The 17,369-nt window shown below is 37.2% G+C and overlaps 2 protein-coding genes across 2 annotated transcripts in view; one reads left to right on the forward strand and one right to left on the reverse strand.

Annotated features, from left to right (window-relative positions):
* itga11b (integrin, alpha 11b) overlaps positions 1-7,876 on the forward strand; it is a 65,629-nt gene extending 57,753 nt beyond the window's left edge. Inside the window, exons 28-30 of the mRNA XM_007231189.4 lie at positions 634-729; positions 2,303-2,416; positions 5,706-7,876. Of these exons, the coding sequence (XP_007231251.3) occupies positions 634-729; positions 2,303-2,416; positions 5,706-5,780 (285 nt within the window). The 3' untranslated portion in view covers positions 5,781-7,876. The remainder of the gene's footprint in view (positions 1-633; positions 730-2,302; positions 2,417-5,705) is intronic.
* A 398-nt stretch (positions 7,877-8,274) lies between these two features.
* On the reverse strand, positions 8,275-16,367 carry fem1b (fem-1 homolog b). The gene is made up of 2 exons (XM_007231190.4): positions 15,384-16,367; positions 8,275-11,037 (listed from the first exon to the last, which is right to left on the reverse strand). The coding sequence occupies exons 1-2, from the start codon at positions 15,629-15,631 to the stop codon at positions 9,402-9,404; spliced, it is 1,884 nt and encodes a 627-aa protein (XP_007231252.1). The 5' UTR covers positions 15,632-16,367; the 3' UTR covers positions 8,275-9,401.
* Positions 16,368-17,369: the final 1,002 nt, after the last annotated feature.

Here is a 17,369-nt window from a genome sequence, read left to right on the forward strand (position 1 = left end):
AAAAACCTTCCTCCTTCCTAGCACCAGTTGTATTTGATTTGGCACCATGCATAAAGGCAAACCAATAGTTTCAATTAAATTGTGTCAAGTGGTTATAAAATTAACTGATTGCACCTATTTCAGATTAAAGATGTAAGAATATGTAGTTTGTGACTGTTTTTAGAGCTAAGGAAACATAACCTTTCAAAGCATCCAGACATGTGTAAGAAATAGCTAAAACCCCAGCGCCCCAGGGGTTTTCACTCTGAACTTAACATCTTGTTCCACACACTTCATGCTAGACTGCTTTTTAAGCGTGATGTGCCTCATTTCACTTCGGAAGGGGTCAGCCAATCAAAAGGAAAGTTATTTACATAGTCTTAAAGACACAGTAACCCAAACATCATGTTTAATTCTAATAGAAAAGTAGAGGTGGGAAAATACCAGTAATTATGTTTCATAAACAGTCATAAAAATGAGTTAAGGCTGTTTTGGTTCATAACTCATGACACAGAAATGTTCAAAGTGGACTTCAGAAGGGAAAAATAAAATACAGGAAAAGAATGTGTTTAAATCTGTCAAATGAAAAGCCATGACAGCAGACACTCTGGCTTCTAATGAGAATAAATACTTTTTTCTTGTTTTTTCATCCAGATAAACTTCAAAGCTCTGGAGTTGGTGATGACAGCAGCCATTGAGTTAAACCCAAACAGTCAACTGTTCCTGCATGAGGACAGACCTACAAGACATGTAAGCATTACATGTAAATCTGTTAAATATAAATGTGTTAAATTAGCAAAAGGCCAAATAGAAATAGAATAAGGCATTATTAAGCACAGCAGCAATCAAAAGTTTGGACACACCTTTTTAATATTTTTCTTTTTTTCCTTAAATGTAAATGAAACTGAAGTCATTCAGACTAGGGGTGGGCGATATGGCCCTAAAATAAAATCACAATATTTCATGGCATTTTCGCGATAATGATATTATTTCAAAAATACACTATACATTGCAAGAAAATATATATATATATATATATATATATATATCATACAATATAATATTGCACACGCCTAAGTGAGAAATTTAAAAATACAAGAATTTTATCAGATTTGTAACAAAAGTCAACGATCCAGAATGTCATGATAGTAATAATAATGCACTTCAAATATCTCCATATATCCTGGATTAAAGTAAAATAAATGATACTGGACAGATATAATATGTCTCTAGTAGATATATTATGGGAAATGGGATGGGTGATATGGCACAATATTTTAGGGTATTATATCGTTCATGATATTTAAAAATTTGGACGATATGATATGGCACACCCCTAATTCAGACTATGGGGGAAGACATGAGGAATCATATAGTAACTTAAAAGTGTTAAACAAACCAAAATATTTAGGTGTAGTATATTGGTGGACTCTTATCTGGGATACTGTTAACTTGTGGTTTCTGAGGCTGGTAACTCTCAGAAACTTATCCTGTGCAACAGAGGCCCTTGGTCTTTCTTTTCTGTGATGGCCCTGATGAGAGCCAGTTTCATCTTACTTCATGGTGCACTTGAGGACACTATCAAAGATCTTGAAATGCTTTGGATTGATTGACCTTCATTTCTTTACTTGAGTAGTTCTTGCCATAATATTGATTAGAACATTACTCAAATGGAGCTATTCACTGTATACCTGTAACTCTACCTCTTCACAACTTTACAACTGATGCTCTCAAACATATTAAGAGGCAAGAAATTCAAGTATTTAACTCTTGACAAGTTCAGCAGGGCTGTTAACTGAAAGCCATTCCATCTGACTCTACCTCAAAAAGCTGGCTAAGAAAATGCTGCCAAGATGTGCACATAAATACAATCTAAAACATATTCTGGTTTGTTAAACACTTTCTTGTTTACTAAATAATTTAGTATATGTCATAGTTTTTCATATTCATAGTTTGGATGAGTTTAGTATTAATCTACAATGCAGAATTATTTTAAATAATTAAAAACTACCGAATTGGTACGTCCAAGCTTTTGACTGGTACTGTAAATCTAAACTACTCTAAACTAATCTTGGTGAAGTTTTGTTCTAGAATTTATAAATCAGCTAAAGAACAAAGACTACAGGGGCAGGGAATGTTCCTAATATCTACAAGTTTCTCAGACGAAATATTCATATGGTCTGTTACGGAATCTTCTTCATTAGGCGAGATAAAATAATGAAAATAATAATAATAATAATAATAATAATAATAATAATAATTCTGTGTCGCTATTCTCAGCAGAATGTTTGACCTTTGCATTTTTGTTTTGTTTTGCCTGTAGATAATCCTGGAGATTAGGAAGGATGAAGATTACAGAATTCCCATCTGGATTATAATCGGAAGCACTTTGGGAGGCCTGCAGCTTTTGGCTCTGCTAGTTCTGGCACTCTGGAAGGCAAGTTGTTCTGATTCATTATTGCCCCATTGTGGAGAACAGTAGTACACTGACATGCTACAACTCATAGGACAGGAACTAGTATCATGTCCCATGACTTTTGCCATGTGCCATGAAAGCTAAGGAACGCTACACTGACCTGTGGTGACCTGTGGCATTAAGTGCATTAAATGGGGGTTATTTATGCCAGAGCCACTTGTCTGTTTGCATGGACAGTTCTAGCCAGATGCCGCTGGTCATGATTATTACCATGCACTGCACTGTCCACTGTGGGCAGTACTGCCTTTCATTACATATTCCCGGTAGACATGTGAAACTAAGGATAAAGGAATGATAAATGCCCAGACAACTTAGTAACTTAGTAAATGAATGTCTGATCTATCTGCCCTTCCGTGCCATGCCATGAGCTGGCCAATGTACAACCTCTCTTACAAGATAAATAAATCTGCTGTACCTTAAGTGGTGCAACAGATCATGCTCCCTCTGACTGGATGTTCTAATTCCTTGTCTCAAACCACACAGTGTACCCTACCTATGTACCTACTTAAGTGTCTGTGTTTTAGGCACTTCGAATTCAATTTAAGTATTTAATTATGAAACTGTTTTGTTATGGCTGCCGTTTTTATCTTATAAGTACTAGCGCCGTTGCAAGTTGAAGTGTGTACCAGGCAGAATAATACATAAAGAGCTTCAGTCATAGTGCCATTATTATGCTATCTTGGAACTCCAAGATACACATTGAACTAATTTATTTTCAGTACATAAGGAACGTCTTCGGACCCTTTGCAGTTAGATATCAGACTAATCTTAAATCGATACATAAGATTTTTACCTCAACAATTTCCCAACAATTTTTTAACAATACTTCACAATGCAAAAGCAAAGCAAAAGCAAGGCTTAGAGTGTGTTGTTAATTTATTTAATAGAAACAACTCAAGTGTACCATTCACATAAGTGCTCAGAGCCTTTTGTTGTGACACCCGCACTTGAGCTCTGATGCCCCTCTGGTACTTCTATTGATGGTCCTTCTACAACTGGAGGATTGAAGGACATCTGTGTCTACTTGAATTTTCTGGACATAATTAGAAGAGACACGCATTTGTCTGTGTAAGAACATCCAGTTGATGGTTTGTTTCAGAGTGAATAGCAAGCCATTAGGAGGAGAGAATTGTCTATAGTCTTTTGGGACTTTGTCAGTCAGAGATTTTGTTAAAGCACAGATCCCAGTAGCTTCCATTATTTCAACCCTTTCATACCCTGCATCCATTACAGGGGACATTATAAGACCTGTTGTCCATCAAAATATACCATGAATCAGCCAATGAAAAGTTTACAAGCCAATAAAACTGCAAAACTGCACTAGAGCCAAAGTAAGGCCCAAGTGGGGGCTATTTTTATGAATGTTATGTTATTTAGAACACTTTTAATCATGTTTATTTTAATGTTAAAGGGATAGTTTGTGAAATAAAAGGTTAAAAAAGAAAAAAAAGTTGCACTGAATGCACTGAACAGGAATGAAATATTTTTCTAAATATTTAATTATATTACATTTTCTTTATATATTTGAATATTAGAGTCTTTCCGTATGTGCATTACAGACAAAAAATAGCACTTTAATATTTTTCGATCACTGAAATATAATTCAGGTCTGAAAGGGTTAAATTGTAAAAGGAAGAAGATCCCTCTCAGCCATATTGAGCAATCAGGGATGAAGGGCCTTCGCCATATGGGTACTCAAGATTTCAAAGGTCACTATGAATGAGATCCAGAGTTCCTATGAGAAGATGGTAAATGGTAAATCATACAAACGTGCAACCATCATTGCAGCGCCCCACTAATCAGGCCCTTATAGTAGAGTGGCTACGGCCTCTGGGAGTTTGCCTAAAGGCACCTGAATGTCTCTCAGACCCTGAGAAGTAAAATCTTCTTGATCATCTGAACTGATAGAACATAACTGAACTATTTAACCCCAGTTCCCAGTGCTATTTGTGGAGGAAACCAGGCGCTGCATTGCTCCCTAACAGCATCTCTGCAGTGAAACCTGTGGAGGCAGCATCATTCACAGGAGGTTTTCCTGTGGCACTAACTGAGGGAGTTAAAGGCAGAAAAGAGAGAGAAAGGTGAATGCAGAAAAACTATACTTAAATGAAATTGAATGCACACAAGGCAGAGAAGTCTTTTTTTTACCTGTTACTTGCCAGATAGAGAAGAAGCAATTGCCTTTTACCAATTGTCCATTTGTTTTACTATTTTATTAAGATTTTGACTAAATTTGTCAAGAATATTCCAAGTAAAAATGGCTTATTTTATTGAGCTTCTAACAGATAAGACAAAAACACACATTATATTGACATTTGGGTCAAATAAATCCAAATAATGCACTATTAAGATTTCAACATTTTCTTTTTCCTTTTGATGCTTACCAAATATATACATAACAATAATGCCTTATTTCCTTCAGATTCTGACTGAATAATGGCTTATTTTATTAAGCTTCTGGCCTATAAGACATTTAGCTGAGTTTCTGAATAAACAATTTAAATAACATTTTGACTCTTATTTAATAAGTCAATACAATGGCTTTGCTATTATTATTCTGATAAATAAGTCTCAGTGATGGCTGTATTTTATTGTGATTTGGTATACTTTATTCTGATTTTGACAATAAAACCTGACATTTGTTGCTTAAATTAGTAGTTAAATTGCATTAATTCTTTTCAATTCATGTAATTTCGGAACTAATAGAAAATACTTGTCCACACTTTGGTAACTGGCTGTAACATACAAAAAATGTATAATATAATCAGTTAATTAAGCATGTAGCTTATGTAATTAGTAACTGTCTAGTTTAAAGCAGTAAGCATTATCTTCTATTCTATCAGCATGCTGTAGGACACATACTGTATGTGGACAAAAGTGTTGGGACCCTACTCTACTGACTCAATAAATGCCGAGTTACAAAGGGAACAACCCCATATTAGTGCCTATGGATTTAAAATGGGATGTCATAAAAGCTCCTGCATGTTTCCCAATATTTTGTCCATATAGTATTAACTAAATTAATTATAACTTTTATTTATATCCTTAATGTACATAAAATCATGCCACATTCCTCATTTTATATCGCACTTCATCATTGTAACAAAAACAATAAGTTCAATGCTTTTTTTTGTTTTGTTCTAAAGCTGCCCCACATTTATAGAAGTAAAATGATATAGTCATCATGCTGTATAGCACATTTTACCAATTAGGAGTAAAAACTCACTATCAGCTGTTTTTTTGTGTTCAGCTGGGGTTTTTTCGAAGGCAGAGGCGACACAAGGAAGAGCAGGATGCCAACGAGAAAAGCAGGGAGGAGCGGTAAAGCCTTGGTGTGCTCACTCCTTCAAGGACTTTCACTCAGGGACTCTCCAGGAAGGAGGACATGTCTTTGCAGCACTACAGCCTATCAGATCCTGTCATGCACTGCTGAGCCCGCCCACTTTCTGACAGGAGAAGTCAGCTGTCGGTTTGCAGTGCTGCAATATGAACATGAATCTCTTAGAAGTTGTAACTTATGACCGAAGACTTAAAGGTGCCATAGAATGCATTTATTCTGTGTTTAAAGTTGTTAATTGCTGTATATACAGTATATTAAGTGTGAGAGTATGGTTTGGGAGTAAAATGCACAGATATGTTTTTTTATGGTCATTTGCAACCCTGTTATTTTGCCTCAGATTGAAAACACCCTTTTCTTTTTTGGACTTCTCACTGCAATGGCTCACAGAAACCATATAGCATAGCATAGCCGTTTAATACCACTGTAAGACGAATACAGTATTGTGATTATTTTTTGTTTTGTTTTGTTTTCCTAAGTGTTACCGGATAGAGTTCGCAGTGTGAATCAGGACTGTTAGGTAACAGTTATTGGGTCTCATCTCTGCCAAGATAAATACAGCTTTCCATTTAAAGACAATTTTTAAGGACCACTGTCAGATTTCATTTAAATATAAGAGTGCTGTGGGGAAATACGCATACACTTTACATAAAACGTACAGTATGTTATAGACTAAAGAGCAGCAGAAAGAGGCTTAAATGAAGTCTGTTTAATACTCCACAACTTGAGCATTATTGCAATGACAAATCAAGACTTGATACTTTTAAGAACATTATTTTTTATCAACAAGTCCATGTTGATGCACTTACACATATACACTTGAACTTTGTGAACAAACAAACATTGCCTTCTGAAATACAGCAAGGTGATCTAAAATAAAATACTCTAAATATATAATATAACCATGGAGACGTCACTGTGCACACAAATACAATGCTGCTTTGCACATTACATGGACTTACGCTCCTCAATAGGCTTCTAAACTTTTATTCTAAGAAGTTCATACAGTTTATTTAATCTCTGGCCAGCAATTTACCCTTATTTGTGCTCAACAACACAGCAAACAGCAAATGTTCAAATCATAGCAAGCCATGGCATGACAAGACAAAGGATTAGATACAACAAAGACTAATTAGTAAACCACAGCATGCCAGTTGGAGCATGCAGCTTGTTAACATTAGTGTATATTGAACCGAACAAAATGAAGTAAATCTCTATGGCTACGTTCACATTACAAGCCACATTGCTCAAATCTGATTTTTTTGCTCAGATGATCTTGATGATGTAATCTTGATGATTCACATTCACAAATGTAAGTCATCTGTATCTGTGTGTAATGTGAACCAATCTGTCTCTGAAACATCTCACATGCACACATTGATAAGTGTATAAACGTCAAAAAAACGTCGTATTTGAGAGACGACTCGTAGCTTTATAAAGGTGAAATGGATGAGTTAGCAGCTCATATGTGGAGCATCTTTTGCTGGTGTGGAGTTTAAACAGCTGGCCTGAATTTCATGTTCATGTCGAGGAGGTGAAAAAAAGATCAGGTGGTTTGCTTTTGCTGTTTTTGCAGCTATAGCTGCACAGCTGCACCAAGAGACGTGAGGATATGAGAGAGAAGCTCGTAGCACATGCATAAAAGAAAATTCAGATTTGACTGTTCACATTCATGTCGCAGGTCCATGGATCGGATACATATCCAAATTAGGACCACATATGAAAGTGACTCAAATCTGATTTAAAAAAAAAATCAGATTTAGCACGTTCACACAGCCATGAAAAAAAAATCTGATCTGAGCCACATTGAGCAAAACGTCTAATTTGAGTCACTTCAGCCTGGTAATGTGAACATAGCCTATATGTACACGAGAGCACCATTTTATTATTTAGTCTACTGGAGCTAATTTGAATGTGATTCTCATATGTTGAAGAAAACATAATAAAGAAATGTTAATTTAATAAAAGTTTTTAGAAGTACAAGAAGCAGGTGTAGATGGAGAAATGTAGGGAATATCTTATGATTAAAATTGATTAATGTATTTGTACAAGTAAAGACAAAGTAAATAAACTTGGTTCAAACTATTGCATTGGAGTCTTTTTTTTTTTTTTTTGCATTCTGTGATTTCTAAAAACACATTCAAAATTGCAAATAAGTTATAGACCAACAAAGTTATTGGCTTTGTACGAATTGAATAAACTGAATTTAATAATAATGTACTTTGTGTATAAAAAGGTTGGAGTATCAAACAATATTGGGCAGATAATCTTCCTCTGGTAGAAATGTCATGGAACAATGACGTGAATTTTCCTTTTATTTTAAGGCCCAAAGACAAAGTTTTGCAGTACTTAAGTAGGCTTGTGGCTAATGTGTGCAAATGTACTGGTACACATACTTAATGAACTGGCTGAGCCCCATATGTTATACAACAATAGCTGTACCACAGAAAACTACATGCAGCAAAGAAAAGGACGAAGCACCTTATGTTTGTGTTTAATGTTGGTTTATTTAATTTGTAAATAATAATTTCACTGACACATTACAATCACGGTTTCTCAAGGACATGAAGCAAAGTCATCATTTAAATCCTCTTTCCAGTCAGGCTTGCAGACTCAAATCTTCATTATCACACTCACACAGACAAGCGTATGCAAACTGAAGAGGGAAGACATGCTCTTTCTCTCTCAGACTCAAGTAAAAACATCCGAGCACCATCCTGATTAAGGCCCATGAGACAATACAGCCCACAGAAACTGAGCTTCTGCCCCCAAAACTCTAAAACAAGTCATCACCAACGATTCTCTAAAATAATTTAAATTGGCATAGTGGTTAAAGGAAAAATCTGGTGGAAAAATTAAATAAAACAAGGGATTTAAACAACCTGTCCCAGGCACATTTTAGTGTACTTAAACAAAAACAAAAAAACATTTTAGAATGATTCATTTTAGTACATCAAACCCTCTGCAAATGATTCTATAGAAAATAGATTTTTTCACTTCGTTTTGTTTTTTTAAATAATATTTCATTTTATAAAATATGTTAATAAAACAAAATAACTCAAAAGAGCAAAGTGCAGCCAGTAAAAAAACAAGCGTTCTGTCAAGTCTCTGTCGTTCACGTAAAAAGACTCATATAGAGTTCACTGTCTGTTCAGTTCCTTAGCAATGGCCCCAAAATGCACCAGTGCATTATTTTACAGCATGTTATAAAAGACACCCCAGCAATGCACATGTGGAACATGAACACCATTGTTAGAGTAAACAAAGACCATAGCTGTTGTAGATGAAGACCTTTTGATATGAAAAATTATTTAAAAATAAGAATCAGGAAACTGACTGTCGGTCCATGGCTTTGCAAGTACCCAATGGCCAGGTTTCCACATGTCATTAGAATAATCTGCAGGAGTATGTGACAGACACTTTGTATCAATCTGGATAAACTGGTATGTCAAATTTCAGGTATGGGTGTAAAATCCTTTTGTAAGTACTTAAAAAAAAAAAAAAAAAAAAAAAGGACCAAAAAATATAAACTTGATTAAGAATACCCATCACCGTTGGATTCTTTAAAAAGAAAAACAAATATATCAAATTAAAATATGCATATAAAGATCAGTGAAACTCCACAAACTCTTCAAGACTTTTAGGAATCTGGTCTCGGTAGGTGATGTGATGCTGTCGAACGGCACGAGCAGCCAGGCACTTTAAACTCATTTTCATCTGTGTCTTTAAAAGGATCTCGGACACGCCGGTCGTGCTTTTCTCCAGTGGAGTCTTTTTCTGCTTGTTGGTCATGTCTGTGTGAGCTCCAGCCTCCACTAGACTAATTATGATGGCATGCAAGGTTAGGAAGTCACTGATAGGCCGGTTGTACTGCACGATGAGGTGCAGAGGACTGTTGCCTTCATTGTCCACACAGTTTACCAGAGCACCGCAGTCTAGCAGCAGCTTGGTCACCTGCGAGTTGGGGAAGCTGCACACGTCGTTGGTGTGGAAGTCGTCCACGGGGGTGCTGGAGCTGGCGGCCAGGTGCAGCAGGGAGGAGCCCTCTCTAGTGCGCGGGTCCAGGCGAATCAGGTCGTAGATCTGCTTGTTGAGCCGCGCTCGGTCCTCCTCGCTGCACTGAGTCTTTGTTGAGATGCATACCAGGTAGAGAAACGTGAAGATGTTGGACTCGTAGTTGTCGGTGAACGCCGGAAGCTCGGCCTCGGTGGCAGACTCCATACGTGCCATGCTGCGGCGGATCTCCAGTACACTACAGAGCAACACCTGCTCCACATCAACAGCCAGCACCGGCTCCTTCAGATGAACCATCTGTGAGAACACCTGGGCAAACCGCAGGAGATCCTTGTGTGTGTTGCGGTTGCTTCGCTGACGCAGACGCAACGCATGCAGCCACAGCTTGATGCACTGCTCGAACTCCATGTTGTCAGCGTAGACTGCGCCGCGGTATATTATAGGATGCGAAACGTCTATATTGTCCGCTCCCAATATGCGCTCTCGAACCATCAGCCCTTCCATGTGCAATGCGTCTCGGTCTTGCCTGATGGCCTCTAGGTCCCGAGGGGTCCTACACTCCTCACGGCCCCCGTACGCCTCCACAGGTGGCGGGAGATCTTTGGCAATAATCCTCTCAGGGTCACGGTAGCGCACCAGCATGGCCAGGTACAGGTAATGGTAAGTTTTAAGAATGTCGTAATTCTCCCGGTCATTAGCAAAGGAAGCACCCAACAGCTCTAAAGCCTCGATGCGACTGTGAGTCTCGCAGTCAGCGTGGGTGAGGAGCAACTCCACCACGTCCGCCTTGCAGCTTTCTGCCGCCACCTTAAGAGGAGTCATGCCATGTCCGTTCACAACCATGGCTGCCTGACATCTCACCAGCTCCCGCACAATGTCCAGATGTCCAGCCTCGGCAGCAAAGTGCAGAGCAGTGGCACCACAGTGAGCCTTCGAATTAGGGTCAGCCCCTTGCTCGAGCAAAAAGCGCACCACGTCTGTGTGCCCCTTATAAGCAGCGATCATTAAACAGGTGTTGTCATACTTGTTGGCAATGCTGATGTCAGCGCCGTTCTCCACCAAGTAGCGTACGATGTCCAGCCGGCCGTCAAAGCAGGCAGCCCTGAGAGGAGTGGAGTTGGTAAGGGTGGTATGATTCACATTGGCATGGTGCGACACAAGAAGTCGTACCACCTCGAAGTGCCCCGCACCTGCTGCACACCAAAGAGCCGTGGCTCCATCGATGACGTATCTGGAGGAGAAACATAAAACAGATTTCAGATTTTTTATTTATTTATTTTTTTACTGGTAGCATGTAGAGTCTTTGTATGGTTCACCCCAATTGGAGACATATAGATTTGTCTACAGGTTCCATGATGGCACCACATATGGAAGTCAGGGACGTGCCCCTGGGTCAGGGTCAGTGATAGGACTAAGGCTACTAAGGTTCAGACTGCAAGCCACTTTTTTTTTAACAATAGATAGGGTCTGATCTGTGTTCCTGGACATCACAAACATATCTGTTTGGGTTGGTTTGCTAACAAGGTTGAGGTCAATAATTAACCTTGGACACTCATACCATCATCACTTAGGAATTGATGAAGTCATTATTTGTCTTGTTTGTGTTGCGAGTGATGCAAAAGACTTAAAAATTACACAAAATATGAAGAAATTAGACTGTATTATCATGAAAAATAGCTAAAGAAAACATACTTTAAAAATAAAAACGCTAACAAATTTTACATGGCTCCCTTTACAAAATGAAATATTTTAATAAATAGTTCCACAAACACTATAAACAAACTTAAAATACTCAAGTATTTAAAGAGATATTTCTCAAAAGCTCTATTGCACAGTAAAATACACGTTTAATATAAATTTACTAGATGTTATTCCTGAAGCCATTAGAGGCATTACAGTGTTTAAAATCAGCCACTATTCCCTTCTTTCTCTAGTTAACAAAAACATTTAAATCCTCCAAGCTTCAGTATTAATATATTTAAAGGGCTATAGTTACAGCTCTATTTTACTGGTATAAAAACACTCATACAGTAGAAACAGCAGCAGGAGGTGTTCTGATTTCTCTTTAGGATGGAGCAAGGCCAGCGTTTGACTCTCTTCTTTCTTTTGGTTCTGATCCGCACGGCACTCCGCAGCGCCCTCTAGCAGTGTGAGAGAAACGCAAACCGGTTCAAGTTCACCCTGCGGTATAATGAATGAACGGGTATAGCGCCCAGCACTAACTGAGTCGCATCTGTACAAATCCGAGTGTCAGCGAATTTCAAAATCACAGTTTTTTTTTGCCTGTCCAGGCATTCAGAAATCAATCAGGATGCAATGTAAATATGCCAAAAATCGTATTTGATCTGGCAGTCTGGATATAACCTAGGAGAGGTTAAACTTAAGCCTCATCTGGGTTACACACTGAGATTAAGTGTCTGCAATTATAAGACCCATTTGGGACATCAGACTGGGTCCCACTAACAACACAGGCACTAATCAATTCAGTTCCATGTCTGCCTGTAAGCCCAGCAGTGCCCAAAATCCAGCCTTTGGTCAAAACAGCCTGCAGATAGATATTAATTGGCCCGCAGCATCACTTTTAAGAATACATTATTAGTGGCCCACGATTGCATTTCAGTGACAGTATTATATCGCATTGCTGCATTATCAAAGTTAGCTTGATTCTCAGACTGGACTGTAAAGCACAGCAGCCAACAGAGATGGAAGTACTATTAATATAAAATACTATTAAACAGAGACATCTATCACAAACTAAGTAAAATACGACACCCTTCACTATTTAGCGTGATGAACACAACCGACATCATGGACCCTTATGTACTAGGACTTGTGTGGAATTCCTACTTGTTGCGTACAAAGTTCTGTATGCACAAAAAAAAAAATCCAAATATAACGAAACATACATACGCATAATCCCACATACACTCCCTTAGTACATCGCATCTGCCTTGTCCCCTGCCTTGGAATACTCTTTTTAGAAAAACGGTGAAGAAAAGAAGATTTACGGAATGCAAATTAGAGATTTTCTTATCAGAGGCAACCAAATAAAAAATTATTTGGTTCTCTGTCCTCTGGGATAAACAATAAACGCAAAAGGGCAGAATGACAGTCATTTTACACAAGCTAATATCATTTAGGCTAAGTGGATACTTGTTGAACGATTATTTCAATAAAATTGTCTGAGTAATAACAGATTTATCCAATAATGGCTTACTACAATGGGTTTGCGAAATATCCTATTATTTGCAATTTGCCTCTGTCACTAACTGACAAAAACACATTAGAAATGCACGTACGCCTGAAATGAAACTGGCATTAGTGAACACACATTCCCCGCTCAAATCACATTTAGTAAATCAGACCCTGAGCGTGAAATATGACCTACACAATGTTTTTGTACATACACAACTTCAGTACATGAGGACTCTTGTCTCTCTATAACTTTTTTTAAGACCTGGACCATTAAGGAAAGATTTTGACAGATGTGAACACACGACAAGAGAATGCTTAGTTTTCTGTGGGTCCACACTCACAATTGTGAACAGATTCTCTTTGTTGTGAACTTATACAAAAATCACTTAAGGTCCAGACTGATTGCCACTTTCTTATGTGATATCTGAAGTGGCACAACTACAGCGTTTAAATCTGATCTTATGCATACAATGCAGACGCAGATTTACTTTTAGTTTTGCTTTTGTTTTATGACTTGCCTTATCATTATCTTTCAAAGGTCTGGTGATGCTTAGTAGATGGGAAAATAAATCTACACATGAAACACTGACAGAACTGTGCAAATTTCTAAAAACATAAACACAAAGTGGGAGGAGTAAGGGCTGTTCCCTCACTCAGTTCACACAAATGTATTCGATTAACCTGTTAAGCCTAAGTTTTATATTTGAGTATCATCAGTTATTACTTTTTTTGTTATAAGACCATTATATTTATATATATATATAGCCACGACAAGTACAGTATTATGCATTAATAATTTAAAGAAAATGTCCAGTCTAAAATAATCAACAGAGCATATCCCTTTGCAGTTAGAGCAAGATAATAAAACTCAGTGTACATTAACAATTAACAAAACAAAAAAAAAAAACAAAAAAAAAACACTCATTTATGAAAAATATGGTCAAATGCAGAATTGAAAAAAGGAAAAAATTCAGGGAGCAGTACTTAATTTTTTTATTTATTTATTTATTTATTTATTTTTGACAGCACATGAAGTTTAAGGTTAAAATCCTGATGTAACAAATGCCACAACAATTTCATAGCTTGTGTTTTACCTTGGATTCTAGAAAACAGGTCAGATGTACAATATTTAAATGTTTTATTGATAAAATGGTTGGAACAAACCTGTAAAAGCAAACAGTTTTAAAGGGGGCTAGTATTATAAAAATCAGTCTTATTTCACCAAAAAAATTATGAATTTGAAAACTTTATGAATATGAACTTGTTTTCTTTGCATTATTTGAGGTCTGGGAGCTCGGCATGTTTGTTATTTCAGCCATTTCTCTTTTTTTGCAAATGAATGCTCTAAATGACTATTTTTATTTGAGAGAAATGTTATCCATAGTTTAAAGAATAAAACAACAATAAATAGCAAAATCAGAGAAACTGATTCAGAAACTGAAGTGTCTCTTAATTCTTTCAAGAGCTGTATGTCAATGGGCTCTTTTGTGTTAATAAACGTTATTTGTTCATAAAAAATATTTAGAAAAAGAGACAACAGGCCTTAGTAGGGCTGGGTGATATTGATCATAAAATTAACCTTGATATTCTTTAAATATGTATGATTCTTGACTATGAATAAGGTTTCTGGTTCTTACATTACTAAGCAAGCCATTGCTTCCTTTACATTTTGTTACTTTAGATGCCAATCTACTGAGATTCCCATTGGCAGCTTTCAAAAGGTTTCGATTAACCCCTTAACAGGCCTTGGTCTATATATGGGCTACAAGTGTAGGTGATATAAAACCATGTTTCCCTGCAGCAAAATAAGCTCTTTTCATTAAAAAAAAAAAACTTTTGAGGGCTTTGGAGACTCTTCTACAGGACACTTGAAGAAGCGGCCTGTTCATTCTCTACTGCACCTAATAATTTGTTTTAAAAAATGTTTTGAAAAATAAACATAAAAACTACACAGCCATAACAAAATAAAAGTTTTGGAGGATATTACATGTTTGATTTGTATTCACAAAAATACTGATTTTAAAACGAAATTAGGTAAGTGCCATTTTTGTGATTGTTTTTCACTATATTTTTATTATCTACAGTTGCAAAATTAATTCAATATTTTTAAATATTTTCTAAAAAGAGATAACAATACAGATTTTCCGTAATGTTTCCTATAAAATATGAAACCTTTTTTATGTAATGCTTTTAATAGATATTCTCAAGATTTAGGCGTGCAATTGCAGGCAGAAAATTGACATCCCTAGCCTTTAGGTATTCTGATATGGTCCAGTCTGGCCCTTTTTGGAAAAAGTTTGGCACATGTTCTCTCCTGGTGAGCACCACATGAGCATGCTGGCTGAGGAACAGCAGTGTATTAAGGTGCATTAAAGCACTTACCCATCAAACCTCACTGTCCCGGTCTGCTCAGTGTCCACGCGGTAGTGGTCCAGGAGCAGGCGGACCACTTTATCATGCCCGTTCCTCGCAGCGATGATGAGGGGAGTGGAGCGCTGTCCGCCTAACTGTGTTACATAATCCAGCAGGTACCGAGTCTCAGTCACAGAGTGGTTCAGCAGCAGGGCGGCTAGTGTCAGGACTCTGCCTTCACTAGCCGCTTTGTAAACGTACCCTGCCAGGGACTCCATTCGGGCCACCGGTGCCTCCGCCGTCTTCGCAAATATCGCCCACAAGTTTCACTGCAACACGGCCCGCCTCCCATTAAAATGACGGTTCGAGCTCACAAGCTCATGGGAAGTGAATAGCCGGGGCCGACTTTACAGAAACTCATCTCTGCCTGGGAGCTGATTATGGAGGAACGAGTTTAATATGAGGTCCTACACACTGTACAGTTACTACCTAACGATACCCGAGTGAAACTCAGGTGGGGAGTTCTGCTGGGAAAGCTAGGTTAGGTTAGCTAACGAGTCAGTAACACACTCACTCGCTCGCTACGATGACAAACGGCACGTTACGCTACTACTTAAATCTATGATAACAGTTATCTACAATTAAAGACAATAAACATTCCCACGCGTTTCTACTGATAAGGACAGAGGTCAGACCCCAGACAGCGGTTATGTATTTAGCTTAGCTAACCCAGAGAACCGGAGCTAGCTGCTTTAGCCGCTACAGCTGAGTCAACCTCGCTCAATCTCGGCTCAGTCCTGCTGGAGTAGTCAAGTAGTCAGCGCTGCTGCTCAAGTCTAACCTAACGAGCGCTGCCACAAAACAAACAAGCCGAAAACTGACACTGACACTTTCACTGACAACCCAGGTTTAACCGCTGCTCCCTAATGCTATGAAACAGAGAACAGTCCGAGTGCAGTTAGCGAAGTTAGCCCGAGTCCCAGAAATAACAGGATATAGTAGCCATAGTGTTCCTGATCTTATTTATATAATAAAAGTCCTCCACCGATTTCTCCACAACCCGCCGAATATTTAGAAGATCGTTAGATACATTCAATTCAGAAAAAAGCTCAATAAATACATCAATTATCATCAATACATACATACTGATGACTGTATTATTTTTTTAACAAAGAGAACACATAAATCGGTTTAAATCGTCCACTTAAAAAAAAAACATTACTGTCACAAATAATCTTCTGAAATTTAGTTAAAGCAAATGTTTGGATCTCGAAAGTCCCAAATATGCTTGTGTTGAATAATAACTATAAACAATAACAAAAAAAAATAGTTACATATGAGTTGAAATATTAAATGAACACGCATTAATTTAGATTATATAGTTGTGTATAGCAGCATATGTTATGCTACGTAGTTCAAAAGCTACCTTAGCGTTGCAGGCCTACAGCCAAATAAGTATTTGTAGCCTGAACACTTAATATTAAATAATAATAATAATAAATAATAATAATAAATACGTAGACTAAGGTTAGAATGTATAGAAATTATGTATAGAAATTTGTATAGAGATTTTGGTAATAGGGAGCCCTTTAAATGATTTAATCAAATCCTTTCACACTACTTCCTTTTCATGTGTATGTTTGTGGCTACCATAATGTATGGGCATTCAGTTTGTGAAGTAAAACATAAATATATAAATAAATTATATATACAGTACCAGTCAAAATTTTGGACACACCTTTAATTCAGTGCTTCTTATGTGCATATTAATAAATTTAATCATGTAAGATACATAGATTTAGGTTAGAAAGTATATTTTCCTGTAAAAAAAAATGATCTTAGCCACTCCTGTAGCAATTTGATTGTGTGTGTGTGTGTGTATTTCAATATTTTAAAATTTCCTGCATTGTAGATTTACACTAAAGTCAACTAAACTATGAAGAAAAAACACATGGAATCTGTAGTGTTAAAAACTGTAGATTTTAATTTGAGTGTTAAACAAACCAAAATATGTTT

Source organism: Astyanax mexicanus, chromosome 2 (genome assembly GCF_023375975.1).
Source record: "Astyanax mexicanus isolate ESR-SI-001 chromosome 2, AstMex3_surface, whole genome shotgun sequence".
NCBI lineage: Eukaryota > Metazoa > Chordata > Actinopteri > Characiformes > Acestrorhamphidae > Astyanax > Astyanax mexicanus.

Excerpts from the sequence above, each read along its gene's own strand:
- fem1b (XM_007231190.4), bottom strand. The coding sequence starts at position 15,631 with ATGGAGTCCCTGGCAGGGTACGTTTACAAAGCGGCTAGTGAAGGCAGA. Across the intron at positions 11,038-15,383 it reads GGGACAGTGAGGTTTGATGG|ATACGTCATCGATGGAGCCA; the intron begins GTAAGTGCTTTA and ends TTTCTCCTCCAG.